At 41.2% G+C, this 13,875-nt stretch overlaps 1 protein-coding gene across 2 annotated transcripts in view; it reads left to right on the top strand.

Annotated features, from left to right (window-relative positions):
• pkp4 (plakophilin 4) overlaps positions 1-13,875 on the top strand; it is a 102,184-nt gene that overhangs the window by 60,103 nt on the left and 28,206 nt on the right. For both annotated transcript variants that reach the window (XM_034109693.2, XM_034109695.2), the window contains 3 exons: positions 275-462; positions 1,927-2,509; positions 11,987-12,157. In XM_034109693.2, the coding sequence (XP_033965584.1) occupies positions 275-462; positions 1,927-2,509; positions 11,987-12,157 (942 nt within the window). The remainder of the gene's footprint in view (positions 1-274; positions 463-1,926; positions 2,510-11,986; positions 12,158-13,875) is intronic.

Raw genomic sequence — 13,875 nt, 5'->3', positions numbered from 1 at the left:
AGATGTATCAGAAAGCTTGTTTCACCCTGCACATTTATCTTATCCATAGTTTGAATGCCATGATACTTCATCACAGCTTATGAAAAGCTTTGGTAAACTGAATCATAAGAGTGTTGGAACCGTTCTCCCCCTTGCTGTGCCGTTTGTCATTAGTAATGCTGTCTAAGAAAAGGTCATGTCTATTATGAAACCATGTCTGTCTCCTGTTCCTCCAACCCGCCCTCCTCCTCTTGTCTCTGCGTTTAATTAGGGGCTTTTTTTCACACCCTCCCAGGGTCCACAGGGAATTCGCGCAGCTCTACTCAGATGAACTCGTACTCGGACAGCGGCTACCAAGAGGCCAGCAGCGGCTACCTCCACAGTCAAAACATGGGCAAGGCTGAGCTGAGGGTGCAGCACTCCTTCCCTGGCGCTGGCACCCTGGGGAGAAGCAGCAGAGCAGAGGGCCAGGCTTCAACCCAGGTACTATCTACCTACAACACATTGCTGTTGTTCTGTGGTGGAGCTCAAAATGTATCTCTAACCTGTTATCTCCTGAATAACAACAGCATTCAGTTATTTTTAATTAAACAGTGTTAACAATGTTCATGGGTTTATGGAATTTAATTACCTAACTGATGAGCTTTTAATTCACTAAACAAAAGACAAATTGCTGTTCATTTATTTTCAAGGTAGCGATGAAACACTTAATAAAGTACACTGAACACCACAACATAATCCTGCTTCATACAGCGCTGTACACATAAACCACTGAGAAACCAAAGGCCACACATGACAGAGGGAGGGGGGTGGAAAAGAGAAAATAAATATGGCCTCGAGCAGCGGTTTTCAAAGTGTGAGGCGCGCCTCCCCGGGGGGGACGCCAGAGAGCTTCAGGGGAGGCGCAGCGTGAGAAAAAAATAACGAGAAACAGTGAAATCTAGCTAGTTAACTTCAGCTAACTTAATGCGAGCGGCAACATGGATAGATTTTGAGTGAAGTATGACCATGATTATAGGATTTTCATGGACCAGTCCTGGCAGGGGCGGACTGGCCATCTGTGTGTTCTGGAGAATCACAGAACGGCCGGTCGTCAGCGGGCCATTCTGCGTGTTGACGGCCAGCTCGGTTCGCTGACGGCCGGCACCACCCTTTATTTTAATAATACTTACTTTGATCAAAAGCAAGTACCGGTCAAGGCTGCAGCCAGAGGATGATCTATTCCTGTCTACATTGCATCCCCGCATCATCCGCCTGTGCGCATCAAAGACGCAGACTCATTGTTCCCACTAAAGTAGGGGTGACTGTAATAAGGAGGCAATGTTTATGTTCAGTGTGTTGCCGGGAGCCTATAAGGATTTACCCACGATGTTGAACATTTTAAAATAAAAAAATAAAAATGTTTAAAACATAAAAATAAAAAGGTTTTACATTTTTTTTTGTTTAATGTTTTAAGGAGGTGACGCTACTCAGCCAATCAAATCGGTGCAGTTAGTGAGTACGATAGATTCAAACACACACACAGAGATGAGACAAGAAGAGAGAAACAGTCGGTGTAATTTCAAATGGCGTGCTCAAAAAAGAGAAAGGTAGACAGCGAAAACAGAGCATTTAATGACATGTTCTCTGACTGGACCTCTTTGAAATGCAATTGAATGCCCCGGCATTATAGCAACAACAACAATAATAATAATAATAATAATAATAATAGCAATAATAATTGGGAGGGGGGGGTGCGTCTGTTCTTATGTTCTCTGAGGGGAGGCTCACCTTCCCACACTTTGAAAACCCCTGGCCTAGAGTAAAGTCATGCCCTGTGATGATTTGATGTGGGTAATGCTGTGTTATTTAGCACGGCATTATCATTGCACAACATGATTGTATAGCTTCTAAAGGACTGAGGAAAATATGCATTCAGCCACATTGTGTTTTCTTTCTGACATACAGGCTCCAGCAGTTACATCAGCAGTGCCGGGGCGGGCAATGCGGAGGGTGAGCTCGGTGCCTTCTCGCTCTCACTCGCCAGCCTACGCCACCAGTATGTCACCCTCCCGCGGCTCCCTGCGCACCTCAGTCGGCAGCGGCTACGGCTCCCCCATCGTAACTGAACCCAAACCCCTCTCCAGCATCTTCTCCACAACCTTGCCCTCTGCCCAGCGCAGCAGTAACACCAGCGCCGGTGGCAACAACTCGCCCTACTCCACGCAGAAGAACTCCCCCGCCGCCCTGCGACGCGTGGGCTCCACAAACTCTCGATCGGGCAGCGCCAGCCGCACGACCTCGCCCTATCAGGCCTCCGCAGGGTCATCGTCAGGACGCATGGGCTCGCCTCTGACGATGGTGGACGGCGTCAACCCTCCACTGACCAAGCAGCCGACTCACTCATCGTCTCCAGTCAGGGCCACCATGACCGCCGTGCCCCAGCACTACAGCTCCACGCTGCCTCGCTCCATGCTCCACAGCACAGACCCCTACGGACCCCAGAGCTACGACATTTACGAGAGGATGACGCGACCTGACAGCCTCACAGGTGCTCAAATGCATCAACACACACACATTCACATACACACACACTGCCATTTAAAGTATATTAGCTTGCTCAAACTCTCATTGCAGTAAATAATAATGTCTTGCGTGCAGGCTTGGTTGTGTTCAAAAAATCTTTATTCCAGCTATGAATGTAAAAATAAATAAATGTTCGAAGCGTTTATTACCTTAGATTAAAAAACATAAAGTAAGTAAAAAGTAATAAACACTTTTAAAAAGGCGTTTTGTGTTCCCAAGCATGTAGTCATTTAACTTTGCAGGCTGTCACATAATTGCTTTTCACAAGTTCTTCTGAACTTCTTGAGTAGAGGATTTGTAGTCCACGCTGTGTAACTACTGTGATACATTTTTCTCTTGGCTCAGCATACTGAAATTGAAAATAAACAGTTACTGTGAGGTCAGAGGTTTTCCTGGAGTGGAGCCAAAACATAGTTTCTGCAAGAAGACAAATATTAGCTCAAAGAGAATAATAGTGTGCTTATCATAGCTCGTTGTGCCTTCAACCGTTTAACAGGAATGCAAGTCAAGTTTTCCTAACATAGCAGTATCACAGTTAACATGTGGCTGTAGAGTAGTTTGATGGATTTTGATGATTACATATTTACAAAACATAGTGGAAACTTTTCAGCAAATAAGTTTGTGGTAACTCTTTAAAAAATGTAGTTGTTAAGTAAACATGGTTTTGACACAAAGGCACATTTTAGCTTGCAAGGTAAATCATCATCATTGGTGTCATTGGTATATCAATGTAGTGTAATAATAGGGAAGGTAGATTAAAACATTTTACACATGATAAAATGTCCGTTCAAATCCATTATTTCACGAGTGCATTATCGCTATATAGTGTGCACTCACGAGGAGCAAAATGAGGTGGCTGTATAACTGTGTGTGTTTGTGTGCATGTCATTTAATCAGAACAGTTGAGGAGATCAGATAGATAATAATTGGAAAACCTGCCATCCCAAGCTAGCCTGTGTCCTTTAAGGACAGGCGCTGGCTAATGTGTTCAGGCCAAACGTTTATCTTGTTTAAAACACGAACCGACCATTTTTTCCCCCAGCCACAGGCCTGTAATGATTCATTCTCACTTTCTAAGGTATCTCCTGTAGATAAGAATGTAGCTTTGCTAATAATAACACCCACAGTTATTACATAGCAAAATCCTACATTTGTTCACATTTCAGTATTATATGAAGGCTTTGCAGCTGGAGAAAAAGCAATGAAAGTAGTCATCTGTGACTGGGGAAAGTAGCATTTCATTATTAAACCCAAGAGCATCTTTGTTTTCCTCCAAAAGGTAACAGCAGCACTTGTTCAGCAAATGGCTGTATTATGGTTTCAAGGTTAATGGAGTGTGTTCTGCTTGACTTCTTGCTGCCTGGGGATACCCTCAGATGGCCTGGTTGATGATGATGTTGAAGGTGAACATTTGTGGTTGTTGTGTGACATCAGTTTCCCATCATACTCAGTGTATTGTGTTTGCATGTAGGTGCTGCATGCTTACATGTGTCCTCATTTGTTCTCAGTGAAATACTCATCTTCAACCAATTTCCCATTTTTATCATGTTAATTGTAGTGTTTTAATTTGTTATAATACATGGTACATTGTGTTTTAAATATGAAATCTACACAGCATGGCTGGGAAATACATTCTTAAATGTTAATGTAATATACATTTTTTAATATACAGTTTGCATCAATGTTTATTGAGTTTAGACAACTTCTAATGAAATTGTCTTAAAGCAACAAAGTTATTTGAGTTAGGGGAGAAGACTTTTCCTCTACAATCAGAGGTGTTTTTAATGACCACTTACTTAATAATTGGTATTATAAACACAAGTTTTGAAGTTGATTACTCAAAAGATTAAGTTGTTCCGACTAGTTTTACCACATGATTTTAAAAGAATTGTAAGTTGTATGTACTTAATTACCCTCATTTGGGATACACGTTTTTAAGTTGATTACTCTAAAAATTAAGTTGTTCCAACTTGTTTTACCGTATGATTTAAAAGGAACTTTAAGTTGTATGTACTTAATTACCATCATTGTGAACACACGTTTTTAAGTTGACAACCATTTACAACCATTTATAAATTAAGTTTATAAGAAAGACATTAATTGATTCCACAACAAAAATATTAGGCAATTTACTTTTTATTTTGAACTGCAGTTGTTTATTTCAATGCATGATGTTTCAATCAGGAGAGAATTCATTTAGTTTGAACATTTATTGACACATGCCATATGATAAGGTGCATGAACACCTGAAATCACAGCTGACTGCAGGAGAGAGGAGAACCATTTTATAGTTTGGCTGCAGCGCGCTGATTGGCTGCTGGAGAATGAGGTGAAATGTAATAGGTTAAAGAGAATGCCTGTGATGAGCTGATTATATGCAGCTGCGGAGTGAATGTATATACACCCAGTCTTCCTGAAAGAACTTGTGTTGAGCTTCATTTCAATCTTGAAAAAAAAGATAAATAACACAAATTTAAATTGCCCCATAAAATAATAAATAAACACATTAGCCATATTACCATGGGAAATGGAGGCACAGCAAATACATGCTGCCATCACAACGAAGTTAGAGGCCTTTGCATATTTAAAACCAGTGCCAAATGTGTAAAGTTTTTTGTAAAACTACAGAAACAAACTCTCAATGGCCACCAATCTGCAGATCACACACATCCATTTGACAAAAGATGTAACAAAGATGTTTGCACTGCCGACAGTCATTATTTCAAACAGTATGAACACATTTAACGCAGAATGCTCCCTCATTCATTTGTTTCCCTCGACCACGATGGTTGCCATCGTATGGTCAGATCCTGGGGTAGACCGGTCACTGATGAAGGCGATATTCATGTCCTTTTGAAGCACATTAAATAATAGGTTAGCGCATAAGAGATAATGAATTAGGTAATTGCATTCTTTTTAAACTGTCACTCTTAGCGAATTCAGAGCCATTATTACCAGCTGCTAAAGCAACGCTGGTATTGTTTTCACCTATTGAGTCAGCATGTGTGTGTCGTCATGGCAATGTGGTCCTGAAGACACACAGAGGTGCTTTTGAGTACTTTGCCTAGTGTTTCAATGCATGTGGACAGATTTTGTCAATCACAACCGTGCAAGTTTTAGTGTACCTTCTCATCTTTTTTGCAGGTTCCATACAATACTTGAACTGGTTAAGTGAAGAGCAGAAGCCACTTTTCAAATGTTACACAATCCTTTTCCCATGCCATTGCTGTCAACACCTATCCATGCTGAACGTTGCTAAGATATTATTGATTGGGGTGTGGCCAAAAGTGCAATATGCTTCAAAATGTAACTGACAGAGAGCAGTGCTTTTGTCCTGTGTTTCGACACTGTGCCGTGGATTTTATTTTATTTCAAGATTTTTAATTACGTCGCTAAACTCCTTGAAAAGGTCCTCTTCCTTGTCTCCAAGGTACACGACAAGGCAGTGGATGCCTATAGTTCTCTGCGTACTTCAATTGTATTGTGCTATTTTTTAAAAAGGAAAAAAAGAGAAATGACCTAAATGAATATATTCTGAACTGCCAACAACTTGCATTTCAATGACAACTCTAAATAACGATCCTACCTCAAGAAGCATCCTTGATCTGCTTCACGAGATTCATTTTTAATAAAAAGCGATATCACAATAGTAACCAAAGTATTTTTACTCTCACAGTAGCCTCTACTACTTTGTATCCTCTCACAGAGCTATTCACAGTTCAAAGGCTGCTAATGTTGGTCAAACAGCAATTTGCCTATACAGTGCAACTACAAGGCTATCGACTGTATTTGAATGACAAAAGATGACACTCACCTTAAAATGTCCTTTGTATATTTCTATTTGTCTTAACTGTGGGAACTTGTCCGGGCATGTTAAGTGGGAGTGGACTTGAAATCCTTAACTCAAGGTGCAGAACAATTAAGTTATCAAGCCAATTGTATTACTTACTACAACTTGAATTTTGTTTTAAGTCAATTAACGCAGAACTCAGAGTTCAAATTACACACAATATTAAGTTGATGTAATTACCAACATTATTACGTCAACACAACTTATAAATGAATGTTTGCAACTTAAAATGTTTATCTAAATCAATTAACTCACATTTTTATTTTGCAACCATGCATTTAATTAAGTGGAGGTGAAAGGTCGCCTGAATTCGTTTTTAGAGTGTATCACAAGAAGCTAGTTGTGGCCTTGATGCTAGCTTGTGTTCGAGTTAACTTTCCCTCTGAGTTCACAATGTCGTGGTGCCTTTTTTCAGGACAGTTTAGGAGGGTTGTTGTGTTTCGCAGCTTTCCTTGCCGCGAGACGCCCTGTTATGGATATCAATCTGCTCTAAATCAGACTCTAGACATCTAAATGTAAATCAGAAGGGTAGTGTGGCCTGTCGTCACCAGATTTCCTCGTCTTATGTGCTAGCCTTCTGTCAGACATTCATGTGTCTGCGTGTTTGCAGCTTCTTGTAAGTAGGCAGTTATGTCACATAGCTCTGAGGGATGATGTCTCAAACAGACACAAATGGGTTTTCAGTCTCTGTCCTCTGAGCAGAGTGAGACAACAGCCTACTTCCTCTCACTCTCTCTGATAGATCATCCCTCCCATGTCCTCCTTCTCTACCTCCACTTTCTTCACACTCTCTTGTGTTTCTTTCTCTCTTAAACTCCACTGTGGAGCCTTACCTCCAGCAGCGTAGTTAGTTAGTCATAAATGCTTGATGATCCATTATAGATTGTAAATGGGATGATCACGTGATCAGGGTTAAATGCAAATCTCTTTTACTTGTATTTTATTCTTCCTATCTAGTGCTCTTCCCCCCCCCCCCCCACCACCACCACCACCACCCGCTTGGCTACCCTCCCTCCCCTGTCATTGGCAGGAAGTCATACCTTCCCTCTGCGGCTGAAAAATTGAAAATGAAGACAAATTGTCCCAAATAATGTGTGTGTGTGTGTGTGTGTGTGTGTGTGTGTGTGTGTGTGTGTGTGTGTGTGTGTGTGTGTGTGTGTGTGTGTGTGTGTGTGTGTGTGTGTGTGTGTGTGTGTGTGTGTGTGTGTGTGTGTGTGTGTGTGTGTGTGTGTGTGTGTGTGTGTGTGTGTGTGTGTGTGTGTGTGTGTGTGTGTGTGTGTGTGTGTGTGTGTGTGTGTGTGTGTGTGTGTGTGTGTGTGTGTGTGTGTGTGTGTGTGTGTGTGTGTGTGAGATCAGCCTGACAGCCAAGCCCCCGTTAGTTTTACCTGTGGAATACTTTATTTTTAATAGCTATTCTCACTTTGAAGTATACCATTTTCTTTTCTGGTGATCATTTCCACTCCCCTGTTTGTCTGGAGAGGGATTTAAAAAAAATGTGTTGAGGAATGCAGTCAGCTGCATCCATTCAAGTGTTTGTTTCTGGAGAGCGAGCACGCGCCAAGCACACCACCGCCCTTCATCTCGCCTCTGCCAAGTGCAATCTGTTAAAGCCACGGTGCGAGGGCTGAGGGGGAGAATTAAATGACTATAACGCACCAGAAATGTGGGCCATTCATCCTCTATAGACAGCAGTATGTTATTTCTTCCTGACAATTTGCAGATGCTTTTCTAGAAGTGACTGCCGCCCTACTGCCGGGGGAGTGGAATAAAGAAGAAGAGACAGATTAGTCCCCTCTAAGGTTGTTTGAATGTTGCTACTTCCAGGAGTCAGGCTGCTGAGTGGGGGAGATATGCATGAAGGCTCCTGTGCCTTGGAGATTCTGTCCCTGTCACTCGGTTACAGCCGGGCTCTGCATGGGATAAGAAGTCTCTGGTGGTCCGAGTGGCCTCATTAACCCTCTTTTCATTTTTATCCTTTCTTTTCCTTCCCTCTCGTATAATTATCTCCCACTTTCTTCTCTGTGGCTCCCGCCTTTTTCCTTGTGTCTTCCCGCTACCTCCTCTCCTCTTCATATCCTCACCCCCCTTTAAACCTTTGAACAAAAGAAGCTGAACTGATTTCCTGCCAAGCTGCTGCTACTGGCTATTGTGTCACTGCCACAGAGTGAAAGGCTTCCAGGGCTATTGAGTATGCCACTACAGCAGAAACAGCCTTCACTTTTACTCCCTACTCTGCAAATCAACATCCTTGCCATTTCAGAGAACTTGTTTAAATTCAGTTCATAGTTCATTTATGGCTTTAAATACAATCCATTGTTAAATCTGAATTTTTGAATATATTTTGCAACTGCAAAGTCTCCATTAGGAAAAAAGCCACAAGAGAGGTCACTAAAAGCTAAGAGACTTTCACCCTGAAGTGCCAACAACTCTAAACTGCTCTGAGAGCACTGCATTAGGTGACTCATTCATTAAATAAATGGTTTTGAACAAATAATTAATTTGAATGCTGATTCAAAAAAAAGATTTTTTTAATAAAAATACACATTTCTCCACTTCCATCAAGCAAATCTTAAACTCTGGAGTGAGGGGGGGGGACTGGGGTTCAGTTGGGAATTAAACAGTGTAGAGTGGCCTTTGGAAGTACCACGAGCAGGGGGTGGAGGTGGGGGGCTTTTGTTAGGGGGCCAACCTGTTGCATAGGCAAAGTGGTATTATATTTCGTGCCAGAAAATGAATTTAACCAAAAATCGTTGTTAAATAACCTCCACAGCATTGTTTATAACTGGATTATAAGTAGATGTCTAATTCAAGCTGATAATTTCATACATTGTCGTGGTTTAAGAGACAGTGGTACATACCATTTTCTTTTAACTTGTTTTAGCTCGTGCATAATCTGGATTGCCGCCATTGTTCTAAAACAATACCCATTAATCTAGTTAATTAATTCTCTTGTGCATGTTTCATGTAGCTAGAGGTTAGCAGGGTCTTCTAACAGCTGGCTGATGCCTCCTCAGAGCTTTGCTTCTTAACTGATGTGCTTCAGAGGTCAGCCTCCGTCTGGCCCTGCTATCTACATCAAAAATCTTCTCTTGCTTTTCCCCCAGAAGCCTTCCACTCCCACTGGAGGAAAACATTCTTATTTTATTAATTTCCTCTGTCTCAAACTGTGACAAGAATTCCTCATTTAGCTGGTTCTGCGAGACAGAGCTGGTGTTCAGCAGTTGGACAGGACCCAAGTGACGTGAGAAGTGCAATGAGCAGTCAGTTGCCAGCTGTATACTGCTGCACTGGGCTTCACACTGTGGTGAGCCTAACTAATGTGAAGTTTAACACAAAAACACTAACATGTAGATCAAATTAAAGACAAAGCATACCTGGGAACTCTTTATATCAATTGTTTCTTCTACTTTTACTGCGCCCATGTTTCTTCAGATTTTCCTGATCTCACATCCTCATATAACGGTAATGCTTTACAGTGAAATGATAACCGTTATTGTACCTCGTCCTGCCACAATAACACAGTCTAATGTAATGGGGGAATGATTAGGGCAATCACGCAGTAATTTTCCATTTTCATTAGACCTTGTTTTTCATCCTGCATCTTTACAGCCCATCATCCATCTCCTACACAGCAATACTCAAGTTAATGTGGTGCAAAACACATAACCATTAGATTAAAATGTCTACTATAATCTATAAAAAATATTTTCCTACTTAATTCTCTTTAGTTTAATTGCACATTTCTCCCTGTGAACCTAAGATGGGAGGGTAGACCAACAGTTCCTTGTTAAACTGTCAGCAATTGGCTTTTACTGAGAGGGTGTCACACACGGGAGGATCTTTTACTCCTTGACTATTAGGAAATGGCAAGATTTACATGAATATTGATTTCAGCACTCTGATGTGAAACATATTGAAGATTTAAAAGACTACGTACTGACTCTAATTTGCCCTGGGATTTGTAGGCATTTTGAGGTTGGTTAGGTAAGGGAATGGTAGATGATGGGGGAGGAGTCTCGTGGCTTCTTTATATGGTCAGAGCTACAGCTATTGTTCTGCTGTTACCGTTTCACATCTGGACTGAATCTGAATCAGACACGACTCACTGCTTTAAGCTGCCCCCACAGCCTGTAATTACAGTGAGTTTTGTGTAAAGAATTGAGCACTCACCTGTGTGTTAATTTGTTCTCACCCGTGTCAGTTTAGCTTGTTGCACATTACAGAAGATGTGTCCCTTATGGCACATTTCACAACATCTGCTCTGGCCATGCCTTCTCCTTGGTCTAATGCCGTCAGCTCTTTGTTGGCCCTTTGAAAATGTTTACATCTTTCATTTGGGTGGCAAAATATCAATCAATCAATCAATGTTTATTTATATAGCCCAATATCACAAATGTTACTTTTGTCTCAGTGGACTTCACAGTTTGTACAGAATATCAGTATGACAATACGACACCCTTCGACATCCTTAGACCCTTAGATCCTTAGATCCTTAGACCCTCACATCGTACAAGGAAAAACTTCCACTGTTTAAAGGGGAAAATGGGAAAACCTCAGGGAGAGCAACAGAGGAAGGTTCCCTCTCCCAGGACGGACGTGCAAGAAAATAGAATTCGAATAGGGCTACCATTGTTTTTTTTATTCTACCCTCCTGTAATTTAGTTTTTCCCTATTCCAACAGGTGTGATACTTGTTTGGAAAATGTTTATCTGAGTGTATCTTAGCTTCGAGGAACACAGTGGAACAATGGAACACATACACAGGGAGACTTTAATATATACAGCTCTACAGACCACTGCCGCATTATCAGTTTCTCTGGTTTGACTATTTATAGGTATGTGTTTGATTAGGATGAACATTATATCTTACTCTATAAACTACTGATTACATTTCTCTGTCTCGCAATTCAACCGACACACTGGAATGGAATGGCTGCCATACATGTAGAGATTGAGATTGAAGAAAAATGTGGAGTGGTCTTTTTCCAGTGTATATATATATATATATATATATATATATATATACACTGCCCTTTAAATAAATATACTGTATGTTCCCTCTCAATTTGCATTAATTTGATCCGGTGTAGAAATGAACTCATAAACCTGAAACCTGCTATGAAGAGGTCACGGTGAACATCCTGCTGGCTTTCCATTTTGTCAGCTTCGCATTATTGTTGTATGGTAATACAGAGCAGACTTTGCATATCATTGAACCACATTATTATGCAAAAATGACATTAAATCTGACAACATTAAAGGTGACGCATCGTTTATGTGATTGATTACCTAAATCCACCATGTATCATGTCTCTTAAACTGATTTTCATACCTAAATGGAAATTGAAAAAGTTGGGGAAAAAAACTTTTCATCTACCCTCTTATTTTGCATGTTGATGTGTTTCAATCATTTAAGTGATTCTGTTTCAAGAAAGGATTACTGTAAAAAAGCACGAGTCAGTTTGTCTCTTCCTCAAGGACTCTTTGAAAGGACACGAGTGACAATCTGTCCAAACCTTTGACACTTTACTTATGAAACCGTCTTTTTGACAACGAGACCATTCTGCTGCTAACCACTCTTCTTCATCTCCAGGAATGCGAAGCTCCTACGCCAGTCAACACAGCCAGCTGGGCCAGGACTTAAGGCCGGCCATGTCTCCAGACCGCCACATCGCACCAATCTACGAGGATCGGACGTTCCAGGGCCCGTTGTACCGCAGCCCGAGCCAGACCCAGCCGGGCACGCTCTACAGGAGCTCCTCAGGTTGGTACAACGTTACTCTAATAAAAAACCCAGTGGAATTTTTTTTAATAAAAGTAAAGACAATGTCAAACCAACCCTCAAGGACATGACGTCTATATAAAACAAAGATACACTTGTCCTTGTGTATTGACCTAATTGCTATTTGCCATTTATTGTCTGCCACTTTGTGATGATGCATTACTGCAGATGATAAATACTTTCTATTGTTCTGTGAATCTGATTTGCAAGATGTTTTTCTCACCAAATGAAAGCTGTCAAAGAAAGTTCAAAGGAGTAGTTCCCACAGGATCTTTAAGTCCTTGAAGGTTGACAAGTTGATGGGGAGGCGTGTGGCACATGTCGTTGTGTCCCTGGGCAAGACACTTCACCCCAAATTGCTCCTGTGGGGATTGCCCACAGTATTGAGTATATGTAATTTAATGTTGATGGAAAAACTCTCAAAGTCTTCCAAATGATTGAAAATATATATTGGGCATGAAGTTGCTTAAATATATATACTTAATGTAAAGAGGGAAATTGATTGCCTGGTACACGCAAAGTAATTTTGCTACTCGTTTAGTCACTAGGTAGCTTAATTGGGTAAAATACCAACATATGGAAGGGGCATTTGAGAATATACTTATATAATCGTAAATATCCTTAATCTGGTGATGGTTAGTTGGTTATCATTCCTTACCTCCTGCCTCCTAGGCGATATAGTGATGGTCCAAAAAGTTGGATACCTCTGCTATAGCTTACAAACAATAAGGTTTTGTTCAGATATTGTGTGTAACAGGTCATGACGTTTTTTCCAAACACAACAGAAACCCCATACGGTTCTCTTAATTTCCTGCATTTTCTGTCCTCCTACCCCGAGCTGTCTCTGCATCATCATTCAGGTCAAGATCAGCTCTCTAAACATTTTCATTTCAAGCAGACCTTTCTTGGCAATAAGAGCACTCGTTCTTTCTTTAATCTAGTATTGACGTTATCTTTATTCTCTCCAAGTATTTTCATTCAAGTCTGTTGCCTCTTGACTCTGCTGTATTGTCTTTCTCAGAGAACACAATTTCTCTGTCAGTCTGCCCTTTAGCTTTACTGCTACCTATGTCTTGCTTTTATCCCTGGCTATATTTTTATCTCACTCTGTCGCCCTCTCCTACCCTGCCTCCCTTCCGTTCCTCCCTCCTCTGTCAGCGGAAAGGGTGAGACATGAGTTAATAGGCAGGTACTGATATGTCACCCTGCCACAAAGGAGTCCATTACCCGTGTGTCACCGTGAAAATGGGGAGAAGGATGAAGGGGTCAGCGGACAGCTTGGTTACCCTCATCCAGCTCTCCTGTTGTTGGCATTCCCCTCTCATCTTTCCTCAGACACACATGCTTAGTTTTTACTGACACACACCCTCCGTTCAGCCTTCTTCTTGGCACATAGGAGATCTGCTTAGACCAATGAGTGCACTAATAAATTGCTATTGATGCTGTAGATAAGCCCCCAGTCAAGCCATACATAATGTGTTTATGCCAGGTATATGAGGAGGGTGGAGCTGGAAGAGTTTTTCAATATGGAGCCTTTGTAAAAGCAACTTCGTATACAAAAAAGATCCAATTTGATCACAGAGTTTTCTTTATGTTGTGTAAATTACATTTCCTTGGGCTATTTCCTCCCCTTCCGCTTGCAATGCATTTTCTGGAAGTGGCAATCTAGTTCTTTACATTGCTCACAAATATTGACCCTT

This window comes from Pseudochaenichthys georgianus, chromosome 21 (genome assembly GCF_902827115.2).
Source record: "Pseudochaenichthys georgianus chromosome 21, fPseGeo1.2, whole genome shotgun sequence".
Lineage (NCBI taxonomy): Eukaryota > Metazoa > Chordata > Actinopteri > Perciformes > Channichthyidae > Pseudochaenichthys > Pseudochaenichthys georgianus.
Note: the sequence above shows the minus strand (reverse complement) of the source record. Positions and strands in the feature narration are given on the sequence as shown.